At 42.3% G+C, this 17,815-nt stretch overlaps 2 protein-coding genes across 6 annotated transcripts in view; one reads left to right on the forward strand and one right to left on the reverse strand.

The window, feature by feature from the left end:
• The window catches only part of LOC141270572 (uncharacterized), a 215,872-nt gene that overhangs the window by 102,947 nt on the left and 95,110 nt on the right, over positions 1–17,815 (reverse strand). The window lies entirely within an intron of this gene.
• Positions 1–17,815, forward strand: part of LOC141271763 (uncharacterized) — a 46,322-nt gene that overhangs the window by 7,033 nt on the left and 21,474 nt on the right. For 3 of the 5 annotated variants that reach the window (XM_073681874.1, XM_073681875.1, XM_073681876.1), the window contains 5 exons: positions 10,730–10,883; positions 11,012–11,191; positions 11,275–11,398; positions 11,482–11,579; positions 11,777–11,867. In XM_073681874.1, coding sequence (XP_073537975.1) covers positions 10,806–10,883; positions 11,012–11,191; positions 11,275–11,398; positions 11,482–11,579; positions 11,777–11,867 — 571 coding nt within the window. In that variant the 5' untranslated portion in view covers positions 10,730–10,805. Of the gene's footprint in view, positions 1–8,002; positions 8,358–10,729; positions 10,884–11,011; positions 11,192–11,274; positions 11,399–11,481; positions 11,580–11,776; positions 11,868–17,815 lie in introns of all 5 variants that reach the window. The other 2 variants (XM_073681873.1, XM_073681877.1) reach the window with 1 other exon arrangement.

The following is a 17,815-nucleotide window of genomic DNA, read 5'->3' on the forward strand; positions in this document are numbered from 1 at the left end:
ATATATACAGCGCTCAGCGTAAGTGAGTACGCCCCCCTGTATTCTCAGTGCTTTATATATACAGCCCTCAGTGTAAGTGAGTACACCCCCCTGTATTCTCAGTATGTTATATATACAGCGCTCAGCGTAAGTGAGTACAACCCCTGTATTTTCAGTACGTTATACATACTGCACTCAGCGTAAGTGAGTACACCCCCCTGTATTCTCCGTACGTTATACATACTGCACTCAGCGTAAGTGAGTACACCCCCCCTGTATTCTCAGTACGTAATATATACAGCATTCAGCGTAAGTGAGTACACCCCCCTGTATTCTCAGTACGTTATATATATACAGCGCTCAGCGTAAGTGAGTACACCCCCCTGTATTCTCAGTATGTTATATATACAGCGCTCAGCGTAAGTGAGTACACCCCCCTGTATTCTCTGCTTTACAGTTATATGAAAAAGTTTGGGCACCCCTATTAATCTTAAGCTTATTGTTTTATAAAAATTGGTGTTTTTGCAACAGCTATTTCAGTTTGATATATGTAATAACTGTTGGACACAGTAATGTTTCTGCCTTGAAATGAGGTTTATTGTACTAACAGAAAATGTGCAATCTGCATTCAAACAAAATTTGACAGGTGCATAAGTATGAGCACCTCACCAGAAAAGTGACATTAATATTTAGTAGATCCTCCTTTTGCAAAAATAACAGCCTCTAGTTGCTTCCTGTAGCTTTTAATGAGTTCCTGGATCCTGGATGAAGGTATTTTTGACCATTCCTCTTTACAAAACAATTCCAGTTCAGTTAAGTTTGATGGTCGCCGAGCATGGACAGCCCTCTTCAAATGATCCCACAGATGTTCAATGATATTCAGGTCTGGGGACTGGGATGGCCATTCCAGAACATTGTAATTGTTCCCCTGCATGAATGCCTGAGTAGATTTGGAGCGGTGTTTTGGATCATTGTCTTGCTGAAAGATCCATCCCCTGCGTAACTTCAACTTTATCACTGATTCTTGAACATTATTGTCAAGAATCTGCTGATACTGAGTGGAATCCATGCGTCCCTCAACTTTAACAAGATTCCCTGTGCCAGCATTGGCCACACAGCCCCAAAGCATGATGGAACCTCCACCAAATTTTACTGTGGGTAGCAAGTGTTTTTTTGGACTGCTGTGTTTTTTTGCCGCCATGCATAACGCCTTTTTGTATGACCAAACAACTCAATCTTGGTTTCATCAGTCCACAGGACCTTCTTCCAAAAAGAAATTGGCTTCTCCAAATGTGCTTTTGCATACCTCAGCCGACTCTGTTTGTGGCGTGCTTGCAGAAACGGCTTCTTTCGCATCACTCTCCCATACAGCTTCTCCTTGTGCAAAGTGCGTTGTATAGTTGACCGATGCACAGTGACACCATCTGCAGCAAGTTGATGCTGCAGCTCTCTGGAGGTGGTCTGAGGATTGTCCTTGACTGATCTCACCATTCTTCTTCTCTGCCTTTCTGATGTTTTTCTTGGCCTGCCACTTCTGGCCTTAACAAGAACTGTCCCTGTGTTCTTCCATTTCCTTACTATGTTCCTCACAGTGGAAACTGACAGGTTAAATCTCTGAGACAGCTTTTTGTATCCTTCCCCTGAACAACTATGTTGAATAATCTTTGTTTTCAGATCATTTGACAGTTGTTTTGAGGAGCCCATGATGCCACTCTTCAGAGGAGATTCAAACAGGAGAACAACTTGCAAGTGCCCACTTTAAGTAGCTTTTCTCATGATTGCATACACCTGGCTCTGAAGTTCAAAGCTCAATGAGGTTACAAAACCAAAAAAAGTGCTTTAGTAAGTCAGTAAAAAGTAGGTAGGAGTATTTAAAACAAGAAAATGATAAGGGTGCCCATACTTATGCACCTGTCAAATTTTGTTTGAATGCAGATTGCACATTTTCTGTTAGTACAATAAACCTCATTTCAAGGCAGAAACATTACTGTGTCCAACAGTTATTACATATATGAAACTGAAATAGCTGTTGCAAAAACACCAATTTTTATAAAACATTAAGCTTAAGATTAATAGGGGTGCCCAAACTTTTTCATATAACTGTATATATACAGCCCTCAGTGTAAGTGAGTACACCCCCCTGTATTCTCAGTATGTTATATATACAGCGCTCAGCGTAAGTGAGTACACCCCCTGTATTTTCAGTACGTTATACATACTGCACTCAGCTTAAGTGAGTACACCCCCCTGTGTTCTCAGTACGTTATATATACAGCAGTTAGCATAAGTACCCCCCCTGTATTCTCCGTACGTTATACATACTGCACTCAGCGTAAGTGAGTACACCCCCCCTGTATTCTCAGTACGTAATATATGCAGCATTCAGCGTAAGTGAGTACACCCCCCTGTATTCTCAGTACGTTATAAATACAACGCTCAGCGTGAGTACATCCCCCTGTATTTTCAGTACGTTATACATACAGCACTCAGCGTTTGTGAGTATACCCCCATATTATCAGTACATTATATATACAGCAGTTAGCATAAGTAAGTACACCCCCTGTATTCTCAGTACGTTATACGTACAGCGCTCAGCGCGAGTACACCCCCTGTATTCTCAGTACTTTATACATACAGCGCCCAGCGCGAGTACACCCCCCTGTATTCTCAGTACGTTATACATACAGCGCTCAGCGCGAGTACACCCCCTGTATTCTCAGCACTTTATACATACAGCGCCCAGCGCAAGTACACCCCCTGTATTCTCAGTACGTTATATATACAGCGCTCAGCGTAAGTGAGTACACCTCCCTGTATTCTCAGTACGTTATACATAAAGCGCTCAGCGCAAGTACACCCCCTGTATTCTCAGTACGTTATACATACAGCGCTCAGCGCGAGTACACCCCCCTGTATTCTCCGTACGTTATACATACTGCACTCAGCATAAGTGAGTACACCCCCTGTATTTTCAGTACGTTATACATACAGCACTCAGCTTATGTGAGTACACCCCCCTGTATTCTCAGTACGTTATATATACAGCAGTTAGCATAAGTGAGTACACCCCCCTGTATTCTCAGTACGTTATATATACAGCGCTCAGCGTGAGTACATCCCCCTGTATTTTCAGTACGTTATACATACAGCACTCAGCGTTTGTGAGTATACCCCCATATTATCAGTACATTATATATACAGCAGTTAGCATAAGTAAGTACACCCCCTGTATTCTCAGTACGTAATACATACATTGCTCAGCTCGAGTACAGCCCCTGTATTCTCAGTACTTTATACATACAGCGCCCAGCGCGAGTACACCCCCCTGTATTCTCAGTACGTTATATATACAGCGTTCAGCGTGAGTGAGTATACCGCCCTGTATTCTCAGTATATTATACATACAGCGCTCAGCGTAAGTGAGTACACCCCTATGTATTCTCAGTACGTTATATATACAGCCTTCAGCGTAAGTGAGTATACCCCCCTGTATTCTCAGTACGTTATATATACAGCGCTCAGCGTGAGTACACCACCCTGTATTCTCAGTATGTTATATGTACAGCGCTCAAGATAAGTGAGTACACCCCCCTGTATTCTCCGTACGTTATACATACTGCGCTCAGCGTAAGTGAGCACACCCCCTGTATTCTCAGTACGTTATATATACAGCGCTCAGCGCGAGTACACCCCCTGTATTCTCAGTACATTATACATACTGCGCTCAGCGTAAGTGAGTACACCCCCCTGTATTCTTAGTACGTTATATATACAGCGCTCAGCGTAAGTGAGTACACCCCCTGTATTCTCAGTACGTTATACATACAGTGCTCAGCATAAGTGAGTACATCCTCTGTATTCTCAGTACGTTATATATACAGCGTTCAGCGTGAGTGAGTACACCCCCCTGTATTCTCAGTGCTTTATATACACAGCCCTCAGTGTAAGTGAGTACAACCCCCTGTATTCTCAGTACGTTATATATACAGCCCTCAGCGTAAGTGAGTACACCCCCTGTATTTTCAGTACGTTATACATACTGCACTCAGCTTAAGTGAGTATTTCCCCCCTGTATTTTCAGTAAGTTATATATACAGCACTCAGCTTATGTGAGTACACCCCCCTGTGTTCTCAGTACGTTATATATACAGCAGTTAGCATAAGTAAGTACACCCCCCCCTGTATTCTCAGTACGTTATATATACAGCATTCAGCGTAAGTGAGTACACCCCCCTGTATTCTCAGTACGTTATAAATACAACGCTCAGCGTGAGTACATTCCCCTGTATTTTCAGTACGTTATACATACAGCACTCAGCGTTTGTGAGTACACCCCCTGTATTCTCAGTACGTTATATATACAGCAGTTAGCATAAGTAAGTACACCCCCTGTATTCTCAGTACGTTATACATACAGCGCTCAGCGCGAGTACACCCCCTGTATTCTCAGTACGTTATACATACAGCGCCCAGCGCGAGTACACCCCCCTGTATTCTCAGTGCGTTATATATACAGCGCTCAGCGTATGTGAGTACACCCCCCTGTATTCTTAGTACGTTATATATACAGCGCTCAGCTTATGTGAGTACACCCTCCTGTATTCTCAGTACGTTATATATACAGCAGTTAGCATAAGTAAGTACACCCCCCTGTATTCTCAGTACGTTATACATTCAGCGCTCAGCGTAAGTGAGTACACCCCCCTGTATTCTCAGTACGTTATACATTCAGCGCTCAGCGTAAGTGAGTACACCCCCTGTATTCTCCGTACGTTATACATACTGCGCTCATCGTAAGTGATTACACCCCCCTGTATTCTCAGTGCGTTATATATACAGCGCTCAGCGTATGTGAGTATACCCCCATATTATCAGTACATTATATATACAGCAGTTAGCATAAGTAAGTACTGCGCTCATCGGAAGTGATTACACCCCCCTGTATTCTCAGTACGTTATATATACAGCGTTTAGCGTAAGTGAGTACACCCTCTGTATTCTCAGTATATAATACATACAGCGCTCAGCGTAAGTGAGTACACCCTCTGTATTCTCAGTACGTTATAGATACAGCGTTCAGGGTAAGTGAGTACATCCTCCTGTATTCTCAGTATATTATACATACAGCGCTCAGCGTAAGTGAGTACACCCCCCTGTATTCTCAGTATGTTATATATACAGCGCTCAGCGTAAGTGAGTATACCCCCCTGTATTCTCAGTACGTTATATGTACACCCCCCTGTATTCTCAGTACGTTATATGTACAGCGCTCAGCGTAAGTGAGTACACCCCCCTGTATTTTCAGTACGTTATACATACTGCACTCAGCTTAAGTGAGTATTTCCCCCCTGTATTTTCAGTACGTTATATATACAGCACTCAGCTTACGTGAGTACACCCCCCTGTATTCTCAGTACGTTATATATACAGCAGTTAGCATAAGTAAGTAGACCCCCCCCTGTATTCTCCGTACGTTATACATCCTGCACTCAGCGTAAGTGAGTACACCCCCCTGTATTCTCAGTACGTTATACATTCAGCGCTCAGCGTAAGTGAGTACACCCCCTGTATTTTCAGTACGTTATACATACAGCACTCAGCTTATGTGAGTACACCCCCCTGTATTCTCAGTACGTTATATATACAGCGCTCAGCGTGAGTACATCCCCCTGTATTCTCAGTACGTTATATATACTGCGCTCAGCATAAGTGAGTACACCCCCTGTATTTTCAGTACGTTATACATACAGCACTCAGCTTATGTGAGTACACCCCCCTGTATTCTCAGTACGTTATATATACAGCAGTTAGCATAAGTAAGTACACCCCCTGTATTCTCCGTACTTTATACATACTGCACTCAGCGTAAGTGAGTACACCCCCCTGTATTCTCAGTACGTTATATATACAGCGTTCAGCATAAGTGAGTACACCCCCCTGTATTCTCAGTACGTTATACATACAACGCTCAGCGTAAGTGAGTACACCCCCCCTGTATTCTCAGTACGTTATATATACAGCGCTCAGCGTGAGTACATCCCCCTGTATTTTCAGTACGTTATACATACAGCACTCAGCGTTTGTGAGTATACCCCCATATTATCAGTACATTATATATACAGCAGTTAGCATAAGTAAGTACACCCCCTGTATTCTCAGTACGTAATACATACAGCGCTCAGCGTGAGTACACCCCCTGTATTCTCAGTACGTTATATATACAGCGCTCAGCGTGAGTACATCCCCCTGTATTTTCAGTACGTTATACATACAGCACTCAGCGTTTGTGAGTATACCCCCATATTATCAATACATTATATATACAGCAGTTAGCATAAGTAAGTACACCCCCTGTATTCTCAGTACGTAATACATACAGCGCTCAGCGCGAGTACTGCCCCTGTATTCTCAGTACTTTATACATACAGCGCCCAGCGCGAGTACACCCCCCCTGTATTCTCAGTACGTTATATATACAGCGTTTAGCGTGAGTGAGTACACCCCCCTGTATTCTCAGTACGTTATATGTACAGCTTTCAGCGTGAGTGAGTATACCCCCCTGTATTCTCAGTATATTATACATACAGCGCTCAGCGTAAGTGAGTACACCCCTATGTATTCTCAGTACGTTATATATACAGCCTTCAGCGTAAGTGAGTATACCCCCCTGTATTCTCAGTACGTTATATATACAGCGCTCAGCGTGAGTACACCACCCTGTATTCTCAGTATGTTATATATACAGCGCTCAACATAAGTGAGTACACCCCCCTGTATTCTCAGTATATTATACATACAGCGCTCAGCGTAAGTGAGTACACCCCCTGTATTCTCAGTACGTTATATGTACAGCATTCAGCGTAAGTGAGTACACCCCCCTGTATTCTCAGTTCATTATACATACAGCGCTCAGCGCGAGTACACCCCCTGTATTCTCAGTACGTTATACATACTGCGCTCAGCGTAAGTGAGTACACCCCCCCTGTATTCTCAGTACGTAATATATACAGCATTCAGCGTAAGTGAGTACACCCCCCTGTATTATTAGTACGTTATATATACAGCGCTCAGCGTATGTGAGTACACCCCCCTGTATTCTCAGTACGTTATATATACAGCGCTCAGCGTAAGTGAGTACACCCCCTGTATTCTCAGTACATTATACATACAGTGCTCAGCATTAGTGAGTACATCCCCTGTATTCTCAGTACGTTATATATACAGCGTTCAGCGTGAGTATACCCCCCTGTATTCTCAGTACATTATACATACAGCACTCAGCGTGAGTACACCCCTCTGTATTCTCAGTACATTATACATACAGCACTCAGTGTGAGTACACCCTCTGTATTCTCAGTACTTTATACATACAGTGCTCAGCTTGAGTACACCCCCTATATTCTTAGTACGTTACATATGGTATACAGCGCTCAGCATGAGTACACCCCCCTGTATTCTCACTAAATCTTATATATTCTGGACTTGTCCTTCTGTACGAAGACGGGATCGGTGGCGCCTGCGCAGTGAGGCGCCGGAGTCAGCACTACGGCGCCATTTTATTGAAGACCCTGTATATACGAATTCGCAGACAATGTCTTTAAAAAAAATGGTGCAGGATAGCGTGGTATGTGCATGTGCTGACTCCGGCGCCATTAATAAAATTAAAAATGTACCAATAAAAATGCTCGCCACCCGGGCGTAGAACGGGCTCAATAGCTAGTACTTTATAACACTAGCTTGAAAAATGATTTTAAAATCTGAAATGTTGGCCTACTGAAATGTATGTTCAGTAAATGCACTCAATACTTGGTCGGGGCTCCTTTTGCATCAATTACTGCATCAATGCGGCGTGGCATGGAGGTGATCAGCCTGTGGCACTGCTGAGGTGTTATGGAAGCCCAGGTTGCTTTGATAGCAGCTCGTCTGCATTGTTGGGTCTGGTGTTTCTCATCTTCCTCTTGACAATACCCCAGGCGAGTTTGCTGGCCAATCAAGCACAGTGATACTGTTGTTTTTAAACCAGGTATTGGTACTTTTGGCAGTGTGGACAGGTGCCAAGTCCTGCTGGAGAATGAAATTTCCCTCTCAAAAAAGCTTGTCGGCAGAAGTGCTCTAAAATTTCCTGGTAGACGACAGCGCTGACTTTGGTTTTGATAGAACACAGTGGACCTACACCAGCAGATGACATGGCTCACCAAACCATCACGGATTGTGGAAACTTCACACTAGACCTCAAGCAACTTGGATTGTGTGCCTCTCCACTCTTCCTCCAGACTGTGCGACCTTGATTTCCAAATTAAATGCAAAATTTACTTTCATCTGAATACAACACCTTGGACCACTGAGCAACAGTCGAGGTCTTTTTCTCCATGGCCCAGGTAAGACGCTTCTGGCGTTGTCTATTGGTCATGAGTGGCTTGACACTAGGAATGCGACACTTGTAGCCCATGTCCTGGATACGTCTGTGTGTGGTGGCTCTTGAAGTAATGACTCCAGCAGCAATCCACTCCTTGTGAATCTCCCCCAAATTTTTAAATGGCCTTTTCTTAACAATCTTTTCAAGGCTGCGGTTATCCCGGTTGCTTGTGCACCTTTTTCTACCACACTTTTTCCTTCCACTCAACTATCCATTCATATGCTTGGATACAGCACTCTGTGAACAGCCAGCTTCTTTAGCAATGACCTTTCGTGGCTTACCCTCCTTGTGGAGTGTGTCAATGACTGCCTTCTGGACATCTGTCAAGTCAGCAGTCTTCCCCATGATTGTGGAGCCCACTGAAACAGACTAAGGGACCTTTTTAAACGCTTCGGGAGCCTTTACAGGTGTTTTTTGTTAATTATTCTAATTTACTGAGATAATGACTTTTGTGTTTTCATTGGCTGAAAGCCATAGTCATCAACATTAACAGAAATAAACACTTGAAATAGATCACTGTGTTTGTAATGACTCTATATAATGAGTTTATCTTTTTGTATTGAAGAACTGAAATAAATTAACTTTTTGATGATATTCTAATTTTATGAGAAGCACCTGTATAAATATATATAATAGAGAATCATTTATATTGCTATTATATCCTACTTTGCACTATACATATACATATCTACATTTACTATTTAACTATAATTATTTATCATCGGCTACTATTAGGTGCGCCTCCTTGATTTACATTATCGTGTATTGTGATTTAAACAGATTTTTTTCATCACGTTCCACATGCCCCCTTCCCGCCCAGCATACATTTTTAATCATGTCCATTGTTATTTTGTATAACATATAGTACTCTACGCCACTCCGTCAGAGTAGTGGTGCCCGAGTAGGGATCCAGTCCATAATTACATACAGAGAAAAAAACTTGGCACTCAAAGTTTGAGCAGTAGAATTAAGACAGTTTAATTTAAGCAATCCAATTACAATATATGTTTGACGTTTTGGACCTAAATTCCTGACCTTCATCACAATGCAATGGATTGACATGACTTGTGATAATTCGGTATATGGAGCGCTGAAGGGAATGCGCAGTTGCACATGCACTGGCGCTATCCTGGATTGCTTAAATAATACTTTTAGAATTATACTGCTCAAACCCTTAGTGACAAATTTTGTCTCTTTAAATTGTTATATTGTGTTTTTAGCCAATCATGTTAAAAGTTTTTTACAATCTTTGAATCATGAATGGGAGTTGGGCCTCTAAGCAAGAATCTCCGTAATCTTTGTTCAGGACCTACCGCTCTACGCGCCAATCGGACTTCCAGATTACAGTCAGAGTCAGATAGCTTCCAATGTGCATATACCAATCGTCCCTTTAAATAAAAATAAAAGAAATAGGGATGCATCAATCCCCCCAATTTTTAGGTAAGCAGAGAGGTTCCAGTTTTATTCTGGGAAGGGTTCCCATCAATAGTATTTTAAGGAGTTCTTTGCAAAGAGCGACAAAAAAACTCTTGGGGACATACATATATAGCGGAATTATGGAAAATGTATAAAAATTTAAGAAGCAATTTCATTTTGAGGTTGACCCTTCCAACCAGTGTTAGAGGGAGCAAGGCCAAACCTATAGCCGCCTCTCTCATTACTGTTATCAAAGACGTGAGGTTATCCTCAAAAAATGATCTGTCAAAAATTGATTTACTCATCACCGCCCACATGTACCTCCATTCCACTGAGTTAAATGCTTTCTCCTCATCAATAAAAGCAACGTTCCAGAGTCTTGTCCTGTTCTTGATAGTTTAGCAAATTGACAATAAAAGTACGTAGAGGAGCACCAGTACAGCTTCCAAGAACACACACGGATCCTTGCATTCAACACCTTCTGGGAGCCCAACCAGTCTGAAGTTAGATAATTAGGCGGTTTTCAAGATCCTCCATCAAATTCTTTTGAGCAGCCGAAGGAAATTTTAAAGCCTAAACCCTGGCCCTATGTGGTGTAAATAGATCATTGAGATCAAAGACTCAGTTCTCCACTCCTGACATCCCCCTTCATAGGTTCTGGACATCTGAACACACCAAACCAAAGTGCATTTGTAAAAAATTAATTTTGTGTGTTCCGAGCAACATTCAGTAATGGCTTTGAGGTCGTCCAGTATGGTAGTGTTTTGCTCATACAAATTACTCAAGCTTGCTGTTGCTATTTTATTATGTTTTGCGGGAGGCATGACACACAGAACTAGACAGAGCCAGGTATTATGTGCACAAGTGACATCTTATCTCCCTCATTATCTCATCTTATCTGGCTCAATGTCTTTCCAGTTAGGTCTTTACAATATTGGATCCTCTCAGTGAAGATCTTCAGTAGAAGATAATTTTCCTGATTTACCCATCAAGGATGGATAGGGACAGGGACAAGATGGCAGAGAGGATATTACACCTCACCCTAGAGATCGTCTTCCGGCTTACTGGAGAGGTGAGAGATTCTGATGACGTCACATTACATCATTTTTATCTATTGGAATAACAGATGGACAGAACTGGAGAGGTGAGGACTTTGGAAATGTTTGTAGTGAGATTTATTAATATGTCTCTCCATAACAGGATTACACAGTAGTGAAGAAGACCTCTAGTGAGCGCTGCCAGGACACTGTGTCTGAGGGATGGGGAAGACTCTTGAGCCTAATCACAGGGTCTCCACCTCACCCCCCGATATATGAGGACATCAATGACCAGAAGATCCTAGAACTCACCTACAAGATAATTGATCTGCTGACTGGAGAGGTGACACTGTTGGGAATGCTGGGACATTATACAGTAACGCTATGAAGGGATTGGGGTAATGACAATATCACTGTATGTGTCAGGTTCCTATAAGGTGTCAGGATGTCGCCATCTATTTCTCCATGGAAGAATGGGAGTATTTAGAAGGGCACAAAGATCTGTACAAGAACGTCATGATGGAGGTTCCCCAGCCCCTCACATCACCAGGTAATAGACAGGACTAAATACACACGGCCTATAATTATCTGTATGTAAATAATGAATTCAGTCCCTGTATGTGTTTCCTCCAGTTCTATCCAGTAAGAGGACAACACCAGAGAGATGTCTCCGTCCTCTTCTTCCACAGGACTGTAAACAAGAAAGTCCCAATGTTCCTCAGGATCATCAGGTAGATGTAGAGAAGGTGTCATGAGATCTCCCCTATGATGTGTAGACGGCTGTGAAGGTCTTGTGCTCAGTCTTGTTTCATCCACCAGTATTATATGTTTTATACTTGTGTAATGAGAACGGTGGAGATGCCGGATTAGACCTGATCATACATGTCACTTCTCCATTTGTCCGTCACTTTTACAATATTTGTTTCAGGGTGAAGATCTGAATCATATTAATACTACAGAGACATATGTGATCGGTGGTGAGTGGTGTAAAGAGGAGATTCCTACAGCAAACCGCCCAGGTGAGTAGTAACCAGGGCTGTGGAGTCAGAGACGGAGTTGAAGAGTGTATAAAATGAACCGACTCTGACTCCTAAAATATATAATAATAATCAGGTTCATTAGTACAATGCTGTATGTGCTGTAAATGTTTTCATAAGAATTTGGGAAAGTAATGAAATGTCCTATAAATGTCTGTTCTATTCCTGATCTAAGGATTTAGGCTTTTAGTTGAGATGAATCTGTGCTGCTCCTTATGTGCATTCGCAGTAGTGACCAGTGCTGTGGAGTTGGAGTCGGAAGTCAGGGAACTTGAGACGTCTGAGTCGGTGGTTTGGCTTACTGTCTCCACAGCCCTGGTAACCAATAAATGCAAAGAAGTCACAGATTCTTATTCTCTTTATGGTCTGTCGGTTCTTTTCTATTGTATATTTTCTCTCCTTTAACCTAAATAGATATTAAATATGGATGAATATGTAATTCTGTTCTATGTGGTAACACAAATAAAATATTTATGTAAAATACAGATGGAGTATGGACATAATATTTTTATATGTATACTAGCTGTACTACCCGCTTCGCCCGGGTTAATAACTGCTGTTAGCAAAATAGAATGTGTTTAACAAAAATTTATTCTCCACACAAAAACCACAAAACAAATAGATAGAAATGTAATTATTAAAAGGCTAAAACTAAGCTAATAGAAGCATTTCACAACATATATTTCAACACCAGAGATATTCCACACAGATTTAACTAAATTGGCCAAGTAATGTGAAGTAATCTTCTACTCCTTATTCGAGAGCCTTTTGATAAACGACATTCTTAGTTCTTCCTTCAGGTGCAAACACGAATAGATTTTTGGCTGTTCCAACTCTTGAACAGGCCACATAAAGTTGACCATGAAAAAAGCATGGAGATTGTAAATCGATTCCAACTACTTTCAAGGACTGTCCCTGAGCCTTGTTGATGGACATAGCAAATGCCAGTCGCACAGGAAACTGGAGGCGTTTAAAATCAAAAGGCAAATCAGATGGAATGAGAGGGATTGTTGGAATGAAAACATCTTCTCCTGTGGCACATCCTGTCAAAATAGTTGCCAAAATTACATGTGGAAACAGGTTCATAATCAAGAATCTTGTTCCATTACACAGCTTTGGTGGATCCAAATTTCTCAATAGCAGAATAGGTGCTCCAGGTTTTAGAAAGAGGTTGTGAGGAGGAAGTCCTTGTGGCTCCAAGGAATTGAGGAACTCAGTTGGTTAAAATAATGCTTGAGCAGGGTCTATTACTGTATCCACTGACTTGTAGGTTGTGCACACACCTGGAAGGAGATTTAGAATTTGAAGATTGATCTTGTTGACACTGTCATTTTTGGGAGCTAGAATAGCCCTTTCACACAGCCAGCCAGAATTTTTGAAGTGGAGTTGAATGTTTGGAAAAACCTTTGCTTTCAACTCCTCAATGGAAGTCACAATGCACAAAAGTTGCTTGGGAAGGTGATCTGTCCAGTGGTTGAGTTTACTGGTTCCTTGCCATCTCCAATAGTCAACAGCTGGCTCGAAAACAGTCCAGCAGAAACATCGCCTGTCATGTAGACCCTCATGTTTGTGTTCAGTGACATTTTCTTTACTTTTCTCCAAAGGCACGATGCTTTGACACAGGCATTCAGTTTGTCCGCAGGGGTTGATCTTGGAATAACAGGTAGTGTTTGGCGGAAGTCACCTGCCAAAACAACTACTCCTCCTATGATATATTTGTTGCTATTCATGTCTTGCAGCAGTCTGTCCACTGCTTCCAGAGCCCTTTTGTGTGACATGGTGATTCATCCCAAATGATGGCACTGCATTTTTGAAGCAATTTGGCCAGTCCTGATCCCTTGGCAATATTACACATGGGGCTGTCACTATGAGACAGGTTAAGTGGTAGTTTGAATGTCGAATGTGCTGTCCTGCCACCTTTTAAAAGCGTAGCTGCAATTCCAGAAGATGCCACTGCAAGTGCAATCTTTTTTTGTTGTCGAAATTTTGCCAGGAGCAAGTTGATTACAAATGTCTTTCCTGTTCCACCTGGAGCATCAAGGAAGATAATACCACCTTTGTTGGTTTCACTGAAACTTAAAATGTAGTTATAGGCGTCCCTTTGAGACACAAATGCTGGCTCGTTCTGAGACACAAATGCTGTCAGTTCATCAATATTGTAGTTTGTTTCTAGGAAAATCTCCCTACACATTTGGATGCCTTCAGGATTTCTTATTGGAGCAGGCACACCAAGCAACTGTAAGGCTTTTTCCTGACATTGCTATGCACTGATCTTCAAGGAGCATTAAAGTTTCATTGAACATTTCCTCAGTGAAGTTGATGAGTTGCTGAGGATTTTCCCTTCTAATCTGCATGAGGATGTCCTCACTGAGATCAGTTTTGTATTTTGTCCAAATCTCAAGAGGATTTGAAATGCTACAGGTTGTTATAATAATTGCAAAGAGGTGTCTTAGTCACTTTGGGGTTTGTGTGGCTGCTGCTTCACTGAGGGTCATGTCCCAGTGTCCATCATTTTCCAAAAGTCCTTTTCTTTGGCAAGTTTCCCTGAATGTTTCACACACATGGCCTCCGACGGTCTTCAGGTCAGAAAATGATGTAGGGCCTTTGACAACATGAAGTAACATGCGCAGGTAGAAGCACTCTGCATTTGACGGATGAACAGTGTAGACGCGACCAAGAGTATCAGTTGCTTTCACCCCTGGATAGCCTTCAATATCAAGCCCCCGTTTCCTCTGTTCCAGTGTTTTTCTGGAGGCATTCCAAGTGTAGTACTTTGGTAAATTACAGTAGAGAATTGTTTTTGCAAAAGGGTCTTGTTGACACAGCTCAAAAAATGCCAAGAGGGTGGTGTTAGGTGGTGTTAGGAGCTGCTGCTGCAAGTTTGCTGGGTTAAAGTAAATTCTTGGTCCATTTTCCAAGTGCACACTCGGATGCACAACTGGTGGGTAGCGCTCATGAATGGAGAATCCTAGTATTCTCCAAACAGCTTCATTGCTGCTTATGTACCTGCCCATCTGGAATGCCTCCACTTCATCAATAATAGGTCCATTTTTCTGGAGTTCAAAAACTGCTTGATCACTTCCTTTGTGGACATATTTGCAGATATACTTGATTGATTTCACAGAGTGGCAAGATTCGACATTTATGTGGGCCTGGAAGATTTTTGAGAGCAAAGGGTTGTAAGGCACGACCCACCTGTTGTCAATTTCTATCTCTTGGAGTGATGATCCAACACGCATTTTGAGCTTTGCTATGAAACCACCATCCCCTGGCTTTCTTCTTCGGTAGACTGGATATCCATCTTGTCCTGTTTGGGTTTCTTGGACCAGGGATCGTGGGTAATGCTTTGAACACCTGCCATCAATCATACAGGGAGAATTTTTGTTCAGACTCCCACACGGACCATGGATCATGTTTTTTGTGATGGTGTCAAACAGCAATGGGTCAATCTGAGGGTCTGGCAATTCGGCACTGATGATATTGTCAATTTCGGTAGGCTGTATTTTTTGCTTCAGCCAAATCAAGATGTGGGCGTGAGGAAGGCCTCTTTTTTGCCATTCAACTGAATACATTCAGCACTGCGTCTCACCATAAATATGTGATTTTGTGATAAAATTAGTCATTTTTGAAAGTTTCTGTTTGAAAACCCGAGCAATAAAGTCATGGCGATTCACTGTTTTTTGGCCCGGCAACAGGTGCCCTCCAATTTCCTCCCAGGCAGGATTGCAAGTAAAGGTGATGAAAAGATCTGGACGGCCATACTTTCTCACATAAGTCATTGCATCCTGTGTGTATTCATGCATGTGTCGTGGGCTTCCAGTGACAGTTAATGGAAGAATAACCATTTTCCCCAACTCTTTTGGATCAGCATCATTTGCAACAGCATCTCTAAGGTGAATATATTCCTCTGCCCTGAGCTTCTTTTGATTTAGTCGGATATATAAAAGACGTTCACTCTAAATCTTTGCATACATGTCAACAATAAATTGGTGGAAGAGGTGTTTGCATTTCAAGATGTGATTTTCCTCTGCAAATCTTGTCATGATCCTATATGCATAGAAGTCCATGGCAGACACTTTTTTTCCTGAAGGGTTGCCTGTTGTAGGATCTGTCTGAGGTATTCCAAAGTGATAGCTATCCTGTCCCTGCCAAAAGATGATTGGATATTGCAGAGCATCATAGGACCTGTGAGTTTCTGCTACTCGTTGCAAACTATTGTTCCTTTTCTGAAGCACAATGTCACGGCTTTGAAAATCATTACCTACAATCAAGATGGCTACCTCATCAAATGTGGGAGCATTGAAACGTCGTTGATGTTCACCTAGTGGTGTTTTGTCAGCTTGAATGACAACCTTGTAATCCTCATTTGGCATGCATTCAAGTGCAGTCTTGAAAAGTTGAACATATAGATTGTTGGAGTGAAGGAACTGCTGCAAAATAGTGACAATATCAAGGCGAGTGTTAGGAATTAAAGAGCATCTCCGCTGAGCCTCTGCTTCTGCATTTCCCATAAAGAAGAGTTGAAGAAATTTGTTGCACCAAATGATGTCATTTGGAAGCAGGAGTTATACTTCCTGTTGTCCAAGAAATGCTTTGATATTGTACTGGTACCTGTCATCAGAGACTTTAGGGGATCTAGTGGTGACAGGAGGGGTGGAAGTTTTATCTTGCCATTTGCACAGCATAAACCTGGCGGTTCATCTTTCCATTTCAGGGCACTGCAGTACATGCAGACCACATCCATTTTTCCTATCTGAACTTTAGGATTATCCTGATAGTTTATGTGTGACTGGTAACAAAAGGCAGCATGTTTCAAATCTCCAACCATTTCCTGTGCCGTGGTGGAAGAAATAGCAATTCTCTTAGTGGCAAGACGGCCTTCTCTCTGCTGAGATGACTCATTGGCCCTTGAGGAAGCAGCTCTTCTTCTCTTGTCTGAAAGCCTCGCTTCCCTCTCCTCAGAAAGTTCATTGGCTCTTGAGGAAGCAGTTCTTGTTCTCTTGTCTGCAAGCCTTGCTTCCCTCTCCTCAGAAAGTTCATTGGCTCTTGAGGAAGCAGCTCTTGTTTTCATGTCTGCAAGCCTCGCTTCCGTCTCCTCAGAAAGTTCATTGACCCTGGAGGAAGCAGCTCTTGTTCTCTTGTCTGCAAGCCTCGCTTCCCTCTGCTCAGAAAGTTCATTGGCTCTTGAGGAAGCAGCTGCTGTTCTCATGTGTGTCAGCCTTGTTTCTCGGTCTTCACATTTTTCATTGGCCCGTAATGCAGATTTTCTTTTCGCATCAGCTGACATTCGTGCCATGAAATTCCTTTTCTTATGAGGCATTGTTGTGGTAAGAATAGTCTGTAACTGGCAGTTTCTATATCCTCTCACATAGAAGTAATGTGACTGACATCAGCCTTTCCACCAACACACCCTAACTGACATCTTATTACCTTACACAAGCTTTGTTATACTGAGAATGTCCTTTGTTGCCTATATTAACCAATCACAGCTCAGATTAATTAACTGTAGCAAAATAGAAGCTGAGCTGTGATTGGTTGCTACTGGCAGCCTGATAAATCTTTGTGAGATGCGTTTTGTGTGTGCTGAGGGTGGTATATGTGTTCAAGCACGTGGTAGTGTGTGGCGCATTTTGTGTGTGTGTTCATATCCCCGTGTGTGGTGAGTATGAGTATCCCATGTCGGGGTCCCACCTTAGCAACTGTACGGTATATACTCTTTGGCGCCATCGCTCTCATTCTTTAATTCTCCCTTGTTCACATGTGGCAGCTGTCAATTTGCCTCCAATACTTTTCCTTTCACTTAATCCCCATTATGTAGATAGGGGCAAAATTGTTTGGTGAATTGGAACACGCAGGGTTAAAATTACGCCTCACAACATAGCCTCTGACGCTCTCGGGGTCCAGGCGTGTGACTGTGCAAAATTTTGTGG

The sequence above is a fragment of the Phyllobates terribilis genome, unplaced genomic scaffold (genome assembly GCF_046119375.1).
Source record: "Phyllobates terribilis strain yellow unplaced genomic scaffold, ASM4611937v1 Scaffold_5__5_contigs__length_657084704, whole genome shotgun sequence".
Taxonomy (NCBI): domain Eukaryota; kingdom Metazoa; phylum Chordata; class Amphibia; order Anura; family Dendrobatidae; genus Phyllobates; species Phyllobates terribilis.